Source organism: Zerene cesonia, chromosome Z, assembly GCF_012273895.1.
Source record: "Zerene cesonia ecotype Mississippi chromosome Z, Zerene_cesonia_1.1, whole genome shotgun sequence".
Taxonomy (NCBI): Eukaryota; Metazoa; Arthropoda; class Insecta; order Lepidoptera; family Pieridae; genus Zerene; species Zerene cesonia.
In genome coordinates, this window is record NC_052122.1 from 2365203 (window position 1) to 2385232 (window position 20030).

The 20030-nt window shown below is 33.2% G+C and overlaps 1 protein-coding gene across 1 annotated transcript; it reads right to left on the reverse strand.

The window, feature by feature from the left end:
* Positions 1–333: 333 nt before the first annotated feature.
* Positions 334–11170, reverse strand: LOC119835597. The gene is made up of 3 exons (XM_038360518.1): positions 11039–11170; positions 8918–9212; positions 334–966 (listed from the first exon to the last, which is right to left on the reverse strand). Exons 2-3 carry the CDS (start codon positions 9203–9205, stop codon positions 481–483), a joined length of 774 nt encoding a protein of 257 aa, XP_038216446.1. The 5' UTR covers positions 9206–9212; positions 11039–11170; the 3' UTR covers positions 334–480.
* Positions 11171–20030: the final 8860 nt, after the last annotated feature.

Below are 20030 nucleotides of genomic sequence, written 5' to 3' on the forward strand. Positions count from 1 at the left end.
AGCAGAAATTTAAAAAACATATGTGATTTCCATATGGTAATGTCAATTTATATCACATTTACTCAGTAAAAGAATCATGACTATGACTGGAAGTCCCAGTTCCATTGTTTTATTAATCTTCAATAGGATTGAACCCAGGTCTCCACAGTAGTGACGTAATAATATTATGAGCATTCCGAACTTAGAAAGTATGTAAGATTAAAGGATTAACCTGCTAAGACCTCCAGATTACATTTGACTTTAACGCCCACGTAGAAACTTTAGAGAGTTCAAGGCAACGGTCAATAATCGAGAGCTTAATAATATTCTTAACACTGCAATAAAACCAATGAAGTAATTATAATTTTATTCTATATAGAAGTATAAAATAGACACCAACTTCAACTTTTTTAATTGACAAATGCAAAACATCGTGTAATCTAACTGAGCTCTACGAGTTTATAGTTAGAGTTCAGCTGTAAGTTAAGTTCACTAATTTGTTTAAAAGGTGACTTGCTTCTTTTCTCGTTCAGCACGGACGGTGACCTTGGAGGAAGCGACGGAAGTTTCGCTGGATTCGGCGTCAGCTACGAGGGCTCTGAGGCGGGCGGCTCTCTTTTCCCTGGCTGCAGATCTTTCATTCAGTTCCGTCATTTCATCTTCTAGGTCAGACAAACGGGCCCTTGTCGCCCTCGCCCTTTGTACTGCAGCTGTCTCCTCGTCAATATCCTTCACCGCTGTCCATTTGGTGAGTGCGTTTTCCTCGTTCAATCGTCTTGCAATGCGTTTCTCTGTGCGATCTTCGTTTTCTTTTAAAGCCCTTCGAGCACTGGATACCTCTGATTGCCCAATACCAACGCTCTCGAGTATCTTGTCGGAAATCTTCATGCGATTCTCGATGTTCGTGACGCTGTTTTCGAAGTCGATGTCGTCAGAGAAACGAGATACCTTCTTGCTGGCGCGGAGGCGTTTCAATGATTCCGAAATCTGAAAGTTATGAAGGTCTTGTTATTAAGAATATTGTGAGTACCAAACAAATCCGATATTTGACTTATTTCCACAGAGAAAAAGAAAGTTCACGGTTTTGCATAGCTCGTTTTTGTTTGAATCGCCACGAACGTTTTTTGTTTTTAATGAACGAAGTAGGCACGTAGTTATTATTTAACAAAGATAATATCTATATTTGATTAAGAGAAGGTGATGGCGTATTAATGAGTTACTTGTATGAGGCTATAATTATTATCCTACTGAAATAAGACAGTTGTGTGGTTTCAGTGACTGTCTCTTAGAAGAGCAAGTAACGTTAATATAATAATTTATAGCTATGTCTATATTTGGTTTACTGTTACCTAACTTTGTAATAGGAAAATTGAATGCGCATTTCTTTCGAAACAGCGAAGTTTCGTTATATTATCAAAACAAAAGACAGACTCTCAAATTTATCTATTTGTAAACACGTAAACTTGTTAACTGACACGTGAAAATATCATGACAATTTATTCGTGATTTTAGTATAGATTATACGAATCGAAATACCGAAACAATTTAGGCACCTCATTCCTTTTATCTAAATCTGTCTTATGTTTGGCTGACACGAACGACATGTAGGTAACGGTGCCTCGCGTTTGATAGTTAATTTTATCATCCAATTGTTAAAGATCAACTAACGGAGCGGCGCGTGTCACATAAAACTGACCATCAATCACGGGAAAGAATCTAGATTAAACATTGTTTGTGACGCAGTGTGGAGTTGATTAAGGGTCACCAGAGAACTGGTGTTCTTGATTAGTTTTGTATATTATGTAAAATTATTAACTAAAATAGTGTGTGAACATGTTTCAGGCGTATTATATTTGCAATTCGAGCACGTGTCCGGACAAATTGTGTAATCTCTCATCAGGGTAGGTACAACACCACCATAGAAGATAGCATACGAATGCTAAGTTAAGTTTTGTACGGTGTCTCTAGTCGTGAATTCCTTTCTCACCTCCTATCAGCTAAAAGCGGTAAACATATTTGTAGAGGTGAACAGACATCAGGTGAACCACCAGCTTGTATGCCCACTCTAACGACATAAAATTTTGATTCATCGAATTGGTCACAGAGCTGCTGACACTGGAGCACAGAACAGCACAATTTTATCAAAGGCGTCATATACAATGGATAAACAGCCACAACAAGTAAATCGGTAGGTACAATATTTCGTAATGAATAGGAGTATTAATTTAATGATGACTCCAAAATAAAGTTTTTATGTGTTTTAATTTTTAGTTTTATAGCATTGAAATGCTTTATAAATGAGAAATTTTGAAAGAATAGAAAAATTTTTTGAAAAGATCCTGCCTCGTGATCAAATTTTTTCTATTCTTTCAAAATTTCTTTTTATGTGTTTACAATTTATTGCTATTTTGGACGAATATTAAGTTGACTGTTTCTTTGACTCTCTCCCATTTATGCATTATCTGTACCTTTGATATCGATGATAAATCCTATACTTTATCCGTACCTTTTCCTTCCAGTCGTTTCTTTTATTCCTAAAAGGAATTAAATCCTAAAAGGATTGACGAGAAGAAAAAAAGAAAGGACCCCTCCATTTTAAGTTCCTTTCCATTTTAAATTCCATCTATTCGTAGAGACGTAAGGTCTGCAAACAAACTTAAGCCTGTGCAAATGTGCATGGGGGTGGTAGCGCATACCATCAGGCAACACACCAACTTCATAGCCGACGACGACATGAAAGCCTAGTTCATTAACAAATTCGAAATATAATAATAACGGACTATCTTTACAACGAGACGCCCTCCCTTCCCCTCCCTCCCCCTCCCCTCCCATCTGACATCTGACATCAAGGTTGCATCAATTTATATCAAATAAAGTGGTGTTATTTAATGATTTTCATTATCTCCAATTGTAACTTTGAAAAATTGGAAAAGCTTAAAAAATGTCTCTCCATTTGCGATGGAGATTCCTGATGAGATTGCCTTGATTTTTATACATAACTCTAACAGCTATAAATAAGCACTGTTGCTGAGACTAAACAAAATCTTTATTATGCCACAATTTTACTACGAACTTATTTATCAATTGAATATTAATTTCCAAGTTGTGAACTCAACATAAACATGATTATTCCTTTGAATAATTTATATATTTTATAGGTTAATGCATCAGACGATAATTTGATATTAATATGGATTAATAAATTAATAACTTGGATTGTTGGTAATATTGTTTATGGGATTACTTTGTAACAGCTTGTTGAGGCTATTCATTTGTTGAATTTCAAATTCGTAAAATAATTTTAATGAATACAGCAATGTATGAACTATGAGCTGGGCCGTAATATGATTATCATCAAGCAATATAGTTTTGATTATAAGAGCATCATCACCTTAAGCCATAATATATAGATATGTTTGTTCTAGAATATGCCGAACTCATTACGATTTTACTTTCACTTATTCGTGGAGCAGTGATTAGACAGATATTTTTTTTAAAGAGACTTTTAGGGTTTTCAAGGTTAGGTCAGGACTGATTAGTGATTATCATTACATAACCTTAAAACCGTCTATATCGAACAGCATAAGCTGCATTTTATTTTTTATCACGGGTGGCCCCGGGCGAAGCCGGGATCAGCGGTTATTTGTAAGACATATTCTAATGTGTCTGTTTCCAAATTCATACTTTAAAACATATTCTTTGTTATATTTGTACGTGATTTAATAGTTTAGTTTGGTACATCGGTGCTAGTAATGCGCATAAATCAAATAATCAAGAAGTTAGTCGTGAAACAGAAACCTGAAATACACAAGAAGCAACTTCGTACCCGCGGGCATGCCTTTAGTTTATAATTGTTATTCCACAAACTTTCATGTTGCCCGCTGTGAAAAACAAATTTTAAATATAGATACATGTACACAACATTTAGTAGACCGTGACAGTTGCAGCGAAATTAAATACCTATATTATATTAAACGTGTATTAATAAATTCAGATTCATGTTTGTTTTGGCATCATTTGAAATCTGAAATTAAATCAGTGATTACTTTATTGTGTGATTGGAATGAACCTGTTTTATTAAGTTTTTAAAGAGTAACGTGAACTTAACTTGTAGAAGAGTGTAGCTATTTTGTAAAGAATGGGCAACGGAACTGGCGGTTCGTCTGATGGTAAGCGATCACCATCGCCCATGAATATTTGCAGAGATACAAAAACACTTCCCTTTTCTAAAGAGGATGGAATAAAACAAGACGACAGGAATAAAGTAATGGCTCCTGCTCCCCTTCTTTCCGAACAAAATACATTACAAATTTATGTGGGGTGTGGTACCTTCTCCAGAGCGAGTGGGCCCACTCGTGCTCTACTCGTACAATAAATAGGAATGACGTTGTGGAATAATTTTTGGCTCATTATCAAAACACTCATTCTATATTGTTCCAGCATATCAGCAATCGCAATGATGTATGTGGATTTCATATGCACTTGTAGATGGAACTGATGATCTATGTGTAACAGCTAATAATAGACTATTCATATCTAAATTCTGATTGTTCCTTGCTTAAATTACTTTTTTAATTTATATACTATAATAATAAGTATAATTTATTCAGGATTTAAGTCAAAGATTCTGTTCTCCTGTATTTTATTTGTAGAAATAATACTTTAACGGCGGTTAAAATATCCACACACATGTTTTAAAACACACACAATCGCAGTTCATTTTAGTAAACAAAGAATATAAATACAACAGCAAAGAGGGGATTTATCACATAATACCACAAAGGAAATCTGAGTACAATAAAATGATAATATAGCAATGCTTTTTCATCCTGGTATTACCTAGCCATAACATTATTATGTAAAAATCAATCATCAATTAATTAGCAGACAGACGGCTTACTTGGGATTTATTAATAACAGTGAGTGAGGGAAGGGTTTTATGTTATCCTGTTGTTCACGGAGTTAAGGTTTTAATGCACTTTCATAATTAAAGTCTATAAATGAATGATATTGTGTATTTCTGAAGGATTATGTCATATAGCTATGAATAAAAGTCATCCATATTTACATTTTTACGCCAAAAATGAAAACATTTTAGTTTTTAAAGAATCTTAAAATAGCAACAAGTTCATACCTCACGGGCGCGATTCGTTTATTAATGATTTTTATTACCATCCCTGTTATTTGTATAATATCGTTCCATTTTAATGACTTTATGATCAGCTCAGATCGTATTGTTTATACGACATAAACAGACCGGAAAATGCTTGCAAAGTTGTTATCGATTTTATATTAAATATGCCTTTAGATCAAAAAGTTATGTTATTTGCATGAAACATTATTCATTATTAATCAATCATTAAAATGATCCGCGATGCCTGTCTCGTATTGAACACAGGACAAACAATATGCTGTTTGCTTTAAACCATCAATCGCATTTCACATACCACAAATTAGTGTCGCCGTAACAAAACTAGCCTCCATTAATTGCTGTATGTGTATTCATGGAATACATCCAGCTCTCATTATACTCGTGCTGATTCAAAAGGATTAATCGAGCTCATTCAGCTATTTATGGTCATTAGCTCATCGAGTCATTCGGCTATTTATGGTTTCTTTTACATCACACCTATTTTCGTGATCAAAATACACACGAATTAATCATCCCTTTTATATGCATGATAAATGCTTATCGGATGTACCACCTATATTTAGTTGTAAATAGACAGTGCTTGCGTGTGGGTGATTAAAAATTTAATTTCATTGTTAAGATTAAATACTTTTAACAAGTATGATCATTTCATCTGTTCCATAGTATGAATGAGAATTATCACCGATTTAAGAAAATAGCGTTTACTTTCCAGGTTGATAATTTCTCTAGAAATAGGTTTCTATATCGTAGTCTGTAATATTTGTCAAAAGCATTGAATTTGCGTTCAGAATTTTAATTTAAATGGAAATAAAAATACCCATCATTTATCATTCGCAATGACATGTTTGTCTCAACATGAACATTCAACCTGTTGATGAAGTTTTGTCTGATGAGGGCTTGATAAATTGTTACAAAGGCTTTTAATAGAATTTAATTACAGTTACAATCACTGATTGCAAATTTGTAACCTTTTCAACACATGAAGCGTGATAAATGTGCAATTACCATGGCTTGTATGGGTGATGATTTTAAAAGGCGATTTTATAGTAAAACTATGGATTTTTGGTGAACATTTTTACATTGCGATGAAGCTAATGTTTTCTTTAGCATATTTTAAACGAGTAGTCCAAGAGCTTATAGCCCTACCACGTCAGTTGCGAGGCTGAGTCAATCCGGGGTGAGCTCAGCGTGCAAGCGGTAAACACGAATAAAATAATACACGTATGTAACATGTATTCAATCGATTTGGGTACGCTGTACGCTTACCACTAAGAGTATAATGACACTCTCCCGTTTCCAAACGATTGTAATAACATTGGTGTTTCATTGCAGGACCAACGTATAGACGCATAGAAAATTTACTCAAAAGATTTAAGTAATCTTTTGAGTAAAGTTAACAGTTCGTAAATAAATAAGATATCACAATGAGTGTTAGAAAAACAAAATACTAGAGACACATTAACTATACCCATCCAGTTTCTAAAATGTAATGCTTTGAAAAGGGGATCGCTGCCGCTAATCCTCCACCGCCGCTGTCCGCGAATATGCAGCTTAAGACAAAAAGCGCCTTAATCAGTCAGACGTGTTCATAAAGCAAGCCGTTGCATTTCAGTTTATAATAGCGGGAAACTGTAACGAAATAATACGCTGCACTATCATTATTTACTTAATGTATCTGTAAATCGTTATTGTTCTTGTTCTATTATGTTGTTGTACATATTTATTTGATTTCATTTATCCCTCTATAATTCTAATATTATTTCAGATTCACATTGAATATTTCAAACGTAGCTAAAACACACCTCGTCTCGCCTCAAATTGGCTTTTCTCACCCTTTTATAAGTAAAGCAAAAGGAAAGTAAGCCTTTAGAGAGTCATTGAATAACTCACATATGGTAGCATGCGCTATCTAGAAAGAGTTTTTCGAAATAGGAACGCGATTTCCAAACTAATTCAAGTCAACTCATCACTTATTGCCCTCCACACACGTTTCGTTACCTTTTACAATTTAAATGGCCAAAATATATAAAGTGGAATACACTAAGCATTTATAGCTGTAAGTTCTATCGTGGATTCACCCTTTCACAGCGCCCCTGAGTAAACCGCACAGAAATGACATTAAACGTATTTCCTCGAAAGCGGCATGTAACAGACCGAACATCATAATATTTGCAAGCGCTGTGTACATCGAGTACACATGTGTCTCCCGTATTATCATAGTCTGTATAGCAACTTAATATAAATACGTCACACAGAGTCCAATGGTCAAACAAAAATCAACATCGACACGTTTATTGGTTTTGTATCAAACAGATTCACCCTGTTTCAATGTTTAAAATACCTTAGGGCAATACGATATACTCGTCTCTTATAGTTAAAATAACATTATTGAATCTGTTGTGGATTCGAAACCACGATATTACCCGCACAGTGCACTTGCAAATGTAACGGTACTGAATTAATTGATATTAGCTTTTAAAATGTAATCTCATTCGGTAATTAATGGATTTGGTTTGATTTAACATGTGATTTTCGTTTACGATTCAGTTGAATAATTAGAGGATTCATTATGTATTATATATAATGTCTATATTACGCACCACAAAATTTTTGCAGTTAATGTATTTGGACTAAATTATTATTTGCGGCTGATTTTGACTATTGAATATTAGATTTTGAATTGAACTGGATTCAACATTTTTATTTTGTTATGTACAATTTATGTAAACTATATTACATCATATTATGACACATATTATCAACGATTAAAACATTTAACGATATTTTGTACAATGTAATGGTAATACGAATTATTAGATTTCTTTATTATAGTCTAGTATAACTTCATACATTTACAAATAAACTCACACCGGAAAAAGGAAAAGAAAGGCTGTTTAAATCACATAGTATTAAAGCGATTAACAAAACATTTGTTTTTTTTAACGGTATTTTAGTAAAACACAATTAATATTTTGGCTAAATTATTTGTACGTTAACTTTAAACAACAAATTCCCTTAATTTTTTAGGTCGTAAAGAATAGTACATAATGTATCAACATCTTCGTTTTGTAATAAGATTTATACACGATCCTATCTTAATACGACCTGTATAACTAAACGTCTGCGCAGTGAAATAACCAATAAAAATTGAAAAATATCATATCACTTATTGATATTTTTTTCAACACAAATTCCATTTATAGAATTTAAATTCGAACTCAATAACTCGACATTTTTGTGAGAAAATAGACGAGCCCGTTTGTTGGAAAATTGAAATGTGACTTCACAGAGTCGCGCTGTCAGTCAACTATTTCAAGATGATAGGAGTGCTGCCAAAATCTGACGATGAGTTAATTTGATGGGAAAATGATAATTAGCGATTCGAAAGCACTTCTGATATTTCATGAAATTGAGTTGTTAATTCCAGAGGGCTTTCAGAAAATCACGGAAGAGTAAATGAAAAATATGAGTGTTTACAATATTTACGTGATTGGGATATTTCGCCTTTCGATCTTGAAAGCATTGGCTTGTTCAAATGTTATTTAAATTTAATTTTTCACTCGTACACTTGACATACTTTTCATTGGTTCAGGGGCATGTTATCAGAAACCGAAAATGTAGTGGCTCTGCTCATTTTGTTTTCTAAGAAAAATGGATCAGAGGAAAAGCTTAAGTTTAATTATATTTTGTGAATATATTCAAACTAAATCTTTTTACATGAACTGCAAACAGACTTTTTTTCTGTGTGAAAACATTGGTTGGATAAATAAGTTCAAATTATCTTACGTCATCGTTGAGTTCGTCGTCTTCAAAAGCAGAAGAGAGAGGTCTTCCGCGTTGCGCACGGCCTCCCCTTGAATCAAAGAAATCGTCAGCCGCTGGAGGTGCTTCTATGTCATCGAGGACGCTCCTGATGCGGTTCTGCACGTCAGACCTGATGCTGTCCTTCTCAGGCTCACGGGCTACTGGGACCTTGCCATCTAAGCGGTCCAGTACTGGGCGATAGTAGCTCTCTCCCTTGTTGTAATTGCAATCATAGACGCGCGTGCGCCTCGTTCTTCCAAGACGACTCATTGTTAACCTGCATAAAAAGTTTATTCTGTAACTTGTAACATTCCCAAAATAGCGTAAATAAATAAACAGCACGGAATTTAAATGTTGTGATGTAATATAGTGTTCGGACATTATTGGTTATATTTAAACTTGTATGACGAAAATGTATATCAGTGATTTGATATGCTGCTTTCCATTAGCTAAAAAAAAAAAACAAATAAAACTTTGAAATTGAATAACTGTTGAAACTTTAATATCTGGGAGACAGACAAAGCACAATTGTGCCCACCTGCATATTTTTGAAGTGGGAAGCAAGCGAATAGATGCACTTTACGAAATGTGGGTCATACGCAAAATTAACTGCGCTTCGTATGCTTTTGTCTCTTTGCAATTCTGTTTATTGTAAAATGTTAATGTAAACAAACGTTTATCCTAGATAAACGGAATGTAATTTCCATTTGTATCGCGATCCAATTATATTCTCGTTATACTCTTTATTACTACACAGAAACGTTTAGATTCAGTGCAGCAAGCTTTATAATTTACCGATTTTTATAGAAAAATAAACTTTATATTAAGTAAATAAGATTATCCCTTTTTGCGCTATAACTGGTATTGTTCGTAACTGAAACTGGCTCTGTTAGCATGGGTTCATTAAAGTATTCTAAGAAGTGCTTTGAAGAATTATATAAAGATGTATAAAGCGATTCAAAACAATTTGCCTGCAAAGGTATTTAAGAAATAATGAAACCAATCTATTATTCTCCATCCTGTTCTGACACATGTTATTGTGCTCTTTATTCAGTTTTAACTGCACTCTAGTATGTTTCCTATTTTGATAGCTTGGCATTTCAATTTCGTTGTTATGCTAAAATGGAGATTGGTTTTGAATTTGATTTGTTCAAGTTTTGCACTCAAATGATAACGAATGAAGCTCACACCGATATAATCTCGATTTTCCTGTGAATACTTTTTATCGAAACTGAATCACGGCCGCGTCTATGGTTGGGAAATTATGGTCAATTACGTGAAAGTATCTAGTGATTTCATATATATACGGAGCCTGTGCTTAAAAAACATCCGATACACAAATATTTTATAATTCACTTTATATATTCAGTATTATAAAAATCCTCAAAGAAAACCATCGTTTATTCTCGCTTCCAAGGAATGCTTTTAAAAAGTTTTAACGATACTCGTAAACTGGTGTTTTTGTAACAATAAAAAAATGTTCACGTGACAGCAACGTATGGCCACAGTATAAAGAGAAGCATAGGCACACGTTATATTATGTTTTTATGTATAATAATCTCGCTGAATGTTTAAAACTTTTAAATATGAACACATTTGTTAATATTCTTATGAAAACAACGCCTACGGGCGATAAAATCTCTCTGGCGTCGTAATTTTTGAATGAATCCCGGTTATATGAATGAAACAGAATGTATACATACAATCATTACTATATAAATGATTGGAGCCGTACAAAAACATTACGTAAATTTCTTCTGTGAACGTACAATCGATCATTTTCCTTGATATTCATTCTCAAGCACTGACGCGTGCGCCAAACATTGGTACAATTTCAAAATAGATATCGCAAACATTCGATATGGGGATATTTATAGTAGCGAAACCCGGTTTCTGTCCGAACACTATTGTTGTAAGTGATTGAATGTTTAGAAGTAAACTATAGTAAATATAGACTTATACACTGATAAGCTAAGTTTATCATAACAGCACTACAAAAAGCATTGAAGTTTGAGAAAAAAAAAAACGTTAAAAAACTCGCACAGCGTTTAATGAAAAATAAAATTCGCAGTAGTACCGGTAAATAAAAATAAAAACACTAACCTGGAGCGTGTATTTGCGTCGAGAAGGAAGATGGAACTGAATATTCTGGCTCAGAGGATTGGCGAAGCGGCGTGGGCGATACTATGTTTAACCGTGAGCAACACCGAAATATACTGACTTTTGTTTCATCTGATTTCCTACACGAAAATCTGAAGCGCGGACGCCCATCATCGATTTCCGAAATCATTCTTCAAAACAACCTTGTCCCGTTGTTTGGAAAAATGCGTGCTTTGGAAAAATATATTTGACATTTTAGTGATTTATGTTTATTGAGTTGGTTGATTTAGTGATTCTGATTATGAATTGTTAAAATTGTATAAGCAAATTATGAATGGATAAAAATTAATTCTTACTAATAATATAAATTAAAGCCAAAAGTAACTCTGTCTCTTCTTCACGCTTGAACCCGTTGAGCCGATTTGCATGAAATTTGAATCCGGCATCGTTTGAGACCTAATAAAGGAATAATTTCAAGGGGATAATTTTTATCCCCTAAATATTTTTGTTGATTTTCAAGGAAACTAGTTTTAGGCTCGCAGTTCTGCTGGCGCATGGCACGGCATTCTTTTTATATACAAATGTCTATTTTACCCTTGTCTTTACCCTCCAGTCAAGTGTTAAAGTCAAAAAGTACCTTCAATCTTTACGGTATCTGAAAACTTTTAAAAGTTGTTCAAATTTTCATTTAATTTTATAAGAAGTGGACAACCCTTTGTATATCTACTGTAAGAAAATCAAAAGATATATACTGTCAAAGGATTGAATAAAAATCATTAATGAAATCGGTAACATATTATTTTCGATACTTCAGTAGAGAACCATCGTACTAAAAATTGAGGGGGTGAATGTATTAGAATGTACCACTTTATCAATTGCAATAATAATAGATTTGCATGCTATATTTTAACAATACTATTAGTGTTTTTTTTTTCTTTTTTGGAAGATAATACATAATCAAACAATAATACGTAAAGTAAGTAATAGTAGTGAAGGTTGGTCTTATGCAGTGGATCGAATGTCAGAAGGAGAAGAATAGTAGAAGGAGTACCACAAGACCTCATTATTTTAGTCAAATTGAGAGTTAGTTGGAGTTACTACATATTAATACGAATGCAATGAGTAGGGACGATGAAATTGTATACACAAGCCGACGTTGAATTCTCAAATCTTCCATTGACGATTATTGGCAGCATATTATAATAATTAAATATTGATGTAACATTCCACTTTGTCTTCTCTGCTGCTAGCATACCGGGGCGGGCCATTTTTCACGAAAAATAGTACATAGCAATACATCTTTTTGTTTCTTAGGACTTAAAATAGAATAAGTTGAAAAAGGTTACGTAATCAGGTCAAAATATTAATTTACTTTTTGTTGTTCGTAATACTTTCCTGACTGTGTCAAACGTGTATTGAAACTCAGGTTGTTAATAATGAAAAACGCTTTTAAAATTTGTTGTTACGTAAAAAATAAGGTCGGCATTTTAAAAATGTAAAATGTTTTCCTTTAGGGATACCAAAGAACTGTTGTTTACCAACTAAGATTGGAAGAAATTGTTCGTGCCAGCTCGTTAACCTATTTTAGATGGAAAAGGCACTAAGCAAATTTTGTTGGAATATTAGAATATACTAAAAATAAGACTGCAGTCGTACTCATTATTTATTCATATACAGCCCAGAAATGAGTAACGGATGACCTGATTTCTATAGAATTCTCGTTAGCTATATATACATTAAAACAATGTACTGTGGCATGTGTAATGCATGAAAAAGCATGATTTCATAGTATTAAATTGTAGCAAACAAAAACACAAAAAAGGTGACAGTTCATTCATGCTGCATGACTGTAACCCTCGTAAAGCATTCATTTCTCCCACACTTGAATATACTTTAACCATTATAATTCGTAGCATTATTTCAAACTTTTTTCCTATTATTTAACTACAAGTGTATAGAAAATAAATAAATAAAAAGCAGCTTTTATTTTTAAAACTATGTTAATCGAAGCAGTTTTTATTTTTTATTTTTTCGTAATAATATCTATATATCCCTTACTTGATTACCGATTACAATATATTGGTCACCAATCACATTTGTAACTAAAACAACTATGTGCGCAGACACAGGTGCTTTTTCTATTCCATCATTCTCATAGTCATATGAGTCGGAAATTGAACACGACTAGAGAGGACAAGGCTCACAGCTATACGTCTTAAGACAGCGCTCCCTTCCAAATTTTGTTTTTTTTTCTAGGCAATCAATCCGAAAGCTCTCGATCTACTAATCTAGTCGAACATGATAACCACTACACCAACAAAGTAGTCCAGACTGCAGAGCGATTAGTCACATTATAGAGTAAGCTAAGTTCATTAGTTAATTGGTTAGATAGTAAGAAGTAGGTACTAGGTAATCTAGATAGATACTAAAATCTATCTATTATAAATTATTCTAAAAATTGGAAATAAATTTTATTTACCATGAACGTAGTCTATGATTAATAAAGTATGTTTAATATCAGGGCAGACAACTGAACTGATTACCGCCGCCCGGGGATATATTGAATGGTTTGCCCGCTTTTAAATGGTAGGGGCAGCAAAAGTAAAGCTTCGACCTTGTGAATAAAGTAATGAACTAGGAAAGGTGAAAAAATGGACACGGACCTCTTTTGTATACTTATATATGTGAAATAACAATAATGATAGACGCCGTACGAATAAGCTGCAACAGAACGTTATATATTGACTGATTCCTTTGTGTTGTGATAATTATCTCAACTAAATTTTCGCCGTCTGAATTTCATGTCCCATCACGACATTCGTTGAATAGGATTGAGGCTATATTTGCTACCGATTTCATCACTCTCAAAGCCCGATTGGATGAAATATCGGACAAAACCTGACTGGAGAAATCAGACGTAGCATTGATGTTTGTACAGTGTAGCAATACTATGTTTATTCGTAGTCAATACTAGTACATAATTCTTTATACTCCATCTTACAATGTCTAACTCTAAGGTTCTCAAAGATTTAATTCTAGGGTAGATAACTAGGCAAATATTCTACATTCACATCCCATACTTTATGCGTCGAAAATCTATTAACCTGTTGAATATACGAACGGGCTATCACTAACAGATCTAATTTGAAATTCGTCTTAAGATGAGTCAGTGTACAAGCAGGGATACATTAATTATAAACTTAGAATTCAGTTCAGGGTTCAACTTTGCACTAAGGAGCTCATTACTAAGGCAGAGACAGTTTGTAACTGCGATACTAATACCAATTCTATTATAACACACAGGGTATAACTTTGGTTGCGTTAGGAACTTCACAATACTGTAAATATTGCTAGCATTCGGTTGTTGCAATTCCTATTCATCTATTCTTATCACTTTACTCAAGTTCAACATTAAATATTAACTACTCACGATTTTAAAGTAGGACCAAATGACAATAACAGATTCCTATCAAACACAAAAATAGTCACGTCAATTGGTTGAAAGCCCGAGGCTGCTGAGGCCCGAGGCATAGTCCAATTGAAAACCTCCTTCGTTATTTGGGAACATCGGTTAAAAGTAGGCAAAGTGAACTTATAATTGATACCTTATTAAATGACACGATAAAAATAACCCTTCAGTAAAATGAAAATAGGTTGCAATTTGCATACAGTCGTTCAACGTCACTTAAGTAATCGCTTCTGTCAGCGTTATCAGAGATAAAAATTAGATTTCTTTCGTGTTCAGCCCTTTAAAGTTCCATTGTCATAATGTAATGTAAAGAGATTTCCGTTAGCTATATTACATAGTCCATTGAATAGTATATTGAGGGTTTATATTAGTATTGAGGTATTGAGGACATAGTTGTATTGAGGTTTGCGTTTTTAAGAGGACGATAATTTATTTGAAAAAAATTTTCACTCTTTATCTCCTAAGAGTAGCAACCATACAGAAAATGAGTCACAATTATTTTTTAATAATAAAATGTCATTATAAAAAAGAAATTTGAACAATTTTTTTAGTAGCATTAGATCCTTCTTATAGATGCTGTTATAAGATTTTTTGTAAACTATTTTTCTATGACAATTTATTATTCATACCGTCTCCAGTTACATAGATTCCTCCTTCCATAAACTCATTTTAACCAAGGATTTACAAAAATAGCTAGACTGTTTAATCGAAAACCGTCATAATAACATGGACAATGATGCATACAGAAAGGGAAATTACGCGTGAAGTTTAATTCACGTTCATAAGATACTGGAAATTCATAGAGCCGATAGTTCCGGTCGGAAATTGAAGACGATAAGGGTGTTTCTGTTTAGGCTTCGTTTCGAAAGACGCGGACACAGCGACTTGTATATAAATAAGTGTTTATTTAATACACCGTCATCTATTTAACAGCTACGTCAAACTTATATTTTTATGTAGTCGGGACTATCTAGACTAATTATTGACTATTATCTCCACGCTAAGCGATAGGATTAATGCAGTTGTAAAAAATGTTGCAAATGCGGGAAAAAGATTCTTTTTAATACGCTTTTACAACTGCAGCTGTATGTTTATATGTAAGCGACTTTGATTTTGACCCACTTTTATCGGTAATGTGCATTAACATTTAAATAAACAAATGTTACTGACAAACAGATATATTATAGAAGGAACCAAAAACAAACAATTATTGTATGATGAACAATACTTTATTTACTTCTAATATTGATTTCATATCAATATCAGAAGTACAATAAAGTATTGATAATTCTCATAACTAATACAAATGAAGTGAGAAATTATGGAATAGATTTTTTGGTAAACTTTTGCAATGGTCAATTCTATTTAGAGAGAACCTGTCACGTCAACATTGGAAATAATGACTTACCTCGTATTAAATATTTAATTTCATGAAACATGATCTAGTTTAGTATTCTATGTTCAAGATACGCTTTTGCGCTTTCATCTCAGAACTCTGACGTTAGTTTTAACAGATTCATAAAGTATTAACGAGCAGTTAATTATAGTCGAAACTTTGGTAAACGATTGTAGGCAGGACATTCAGCTTTCAGTCATGCCTATGATATTGCTATTTTGCGATAAAATTTTATCACAACATATAAAGGTTAAAATGTCTGAGACCGTTAGAAAGGGTAGTTGTAGTCTTTAGGGTCAATGATTTAGGCATATAAAATTTTTTATCACAGTCTGACTTTATAGTCAGGGTCAAGTAAAAGCGCATGTAATGTGTAATCACGATATAGCTTTAGTTTTGATAATAATTGTAATTATCAGCCAATTCGTAATATGTATTGATATTATTGTCTCGAAATCTCAGCTAAACAGATAATCCTCAAAAACTTTTATTGTATGTATTAAGAAAGCAATGGTTCAAATTATAACATTAAATGACGCTGTTTACCATTTACAAGATTGAGGCCGACTTGTACATTTAAAGTTTTTAAACCCCATTCAAATTTTATTTAAATACAATTTCGCCATGGTTTCGGGGAGACGGTGGGATTGTTAAATACTGGCATTAAGAAGTTGCTACGTTGACGACATTGGTTGAATAATTAATGTCCTATTTTCTTTTCAGCTTTCTCATACATTAGCAAATTTAATTTAATTTTTCAACGTATTATAACGCGCATGTGTGGATGTTTTGCTACATCTGCCTCGATTATTAGGATGATATATTCTGCTATACATAAAATGGAATATGTATTGCAAAAATTATAAAGACTGCTGCTGCTTTATTTTTCAAACAAAGCGCTTTAAAGACGCAATCCATAACATCACCAACCGTGAACATATTTCCAAACATATCACCAATATCGTTACTCGATGTGATAGTACGCATAATCTTCTTCTTATATATAAAATCTATTGCTGTTAGTTAGGCTCGCTAAAGCTCGAGAATCGCTTAGCGGATTTTGATAATTGATTTGTTTGTTTTGTTTCATTCATAATAGTCTAGGAAAGGTTTAAAAGTAAGAAATATATAGAAAAATGTATCACCAAACTTTGTATGGCGTTGCGAAGTTCGCCGGGTCAGCTAGTTATCCATAAAAATTGGCAGGACGACTACTGACGTACTAATTACAGATAATGTCAGTATTGTAAGTACAGTGACGTACATAGACGTCTAGTGCACGGTCTATTCTCGCCAGAGGAGTAGCGTGTTACAGTAATGAATGTACTACGTGATTGATATAATGACTGTTCAAGCGAAAGTACGTAGTATCTTATAATAATATATGTAGTTAGTAAGCGAAAGAGACGTAAACGTTTTAAGGTGAAGGTACGGTAAGGTACTTACAGTATGGTTAAAACGTAAGGTTAGTCACTGAAAATTACGATCAAGGTGTCATTATATTCTAAATGTTCCGTAGAATGTTAAATGAAATGTCCTAAATAGGGCCATCAATATTGATTTAGTTATAAAACATTTATTAGAAATAAAATAGGTGTCATAGTGTTTTTGTAATAATTTTTTAACGTCTGCATAATATTCCGAATCGAATGACACCTTGAAATAAATTGTATACTATGCAGCACTAAATTTTTTAGAGTTTGATATATAACCATGACGTCATGTTCAGTAAATCGAAGTTTTTTAATCTAAGTTAACCTCATACCTCATATCCACCAATATGTACAGTTGGCCGCAGGAACGTGTCGAAACGTTGTTGAAATCATATATTACTATATATACATATCTATAATTGTCTGCGACTGTTTCAATACAGATGACTAGTCATAATTCAAGTATAATTTGTTGATAAAATCAACGTACACATGGTAGCATTTATTGCATGCTATCAGGCAAGGCGCCACATTGGTTTTTCCACTTTTTACTACAATTGCATGAAACTTGTGCCTAACGTTATACATATTTGTTCTTTAATATCATAATAATGGATAGTTGTGTTTTCTTATTACATAATGCAGGCAGGATATTTAGGACATTTTGGCTTTCTCGATTGCGGCATTCTTGATCAATATCTGATAACTCATAATTTTCTTCTCGAATTATATTTAGAAAAACCTTCATTGCAAATGAATAGGAAATATGATAAAGATTCTTTGTTTTTAATAGTACCTATATTAATAATCTTAATATTCGTTGTTTGTCCGCGATGGACTCCTAAACTACTCAACCAATTTGTACACCATGTGCAGTTTGATCCAACTTAAAAGATAAGATAGTTTATATTATTTCAATAACGATAAATGACTACTCGCCATAATATAAAATGGCACGAAATCGAAACATAAAAAGGTGTGAATAAGCTTTTAACGCAATGAACTTATGATTTAATAAACAATGAACTTTTCAGATATACATGATAAAAAAATAAGGAAAAATTTTCATAACGCATTTTGAAGCCAGTTGAACCCTTTTAACAAACTGAGTTAAGCTTCTGTTATAGGTTTTATTGTGAAATGCACAATGGTATTACATCTGCCTTTTGGATAACGTATTTTTACTTTGCTAATGGATGTACATTTTGTTTTTTGTACATACTATACGAAGGACTAAAAATATAGAACAGAAATAGTGAGAGCACAGTATTATTAAAAGCAAACTATATGCTATGACCAGTCAAATACGGCGGAAGCCAGGCTTGCTTTGAAAGTGGCCTAGTTCGCAATAAGGATGGTTGAATCGGCATCAAATAGTAGCATGAATGCTACTGTATTTCATACGATGAATAGGGAGCAGAAAACCTTCTTATCATTCCTTGAGTCTTATTGTCCATCCTTTCCTTATTGCTTTACCCTTTAAATATGCAGTGTGTGGAGCAATGTATTCGCAAAGGCCCTAGTCTGCAAATTATCATGGCGATGGTAGTCGCTTCCCAACAGGTAAGCGTAAAAAACATAAAAAAAGATACTGAATGTTTATATAAAGCTTACAGAATATTTTTTCTTATAAATATAAATATATAATGCACTTTTGACGTATTTTATTTCATACCTTTTTTTGTATCACGAGATGAGTGGGGTAAGTGCTTAATTTTAATTACTTATCAACTACAAAGCCAAGATCCTCACGACATCGGTCTCTTACCTTGTCAATTCTTAGAGTCTCCTCGTTATTTAGGTTGGTTAAAATATTCATTTAGTAAAAACGATACATCTTATGATAAAATAATAATTGTTTACATGAATAGAACCTCGAAGCAGAAACTGACAACTAGGTTTGTTTCACAGGCAAAAGGGCTAGAAAACAGTTGTACGCATGTCGTATATAAAATGTGTCGGGATATTGAAACGCATTTAATTGACGTGTGAGGATAAAACAAACTACGGTATGTCTAGGGATACGGGCGAGCTTGAAGTTAGTTGGAAACAGTAAATTATTCCATTGCGGACCCCTGGGACTTGAAGAATAACACAAGAAGGTACGTTCAGAAGGGAAATCGAACTCGTTTCAACGAGGGCTTGTTGATTTACCACTAACGATACAAAAAACTAGTTACTGGGTACTACACTTTAATTAAACGAAGTACCTGACTTTAATCGAGTTAGTACAAGTATCTAGATGGTTTAAAGTGTAAAGGTTTTAAATTGTCGTGTTGATAGTTAATCTTCTGTCGGTTGCATTCAAATAAGATTAAATTTTCGTTTGTTGTGTCCTTCAGTATAAAACGGAGGTTATTGCTTTGTTATATTAATTTATCCGCCGATTACATATGTAGATAGCCACCATTATCTTTATAACCCAATATTGATCAATCACCATGCCCACCAAATATAGTCGAAAGTAAACCAGAAAGAATGCACTATATTTTGTTTTGCGATCTATAAAACATCCGATTTGCACAGAAATTACCCTTTTTAAAAAATACTTAATATAAAAAAATGGTTTGGCTATTCTTTGATTTAATGCGAAGATTTATAGAATTTCTTTATCGATTATTAAAAATTTGTAATAATGTCGTGTAACTAAATTAAATAAATAAATGAGATAGTGAGGAACAGATAAATACTCTTTTG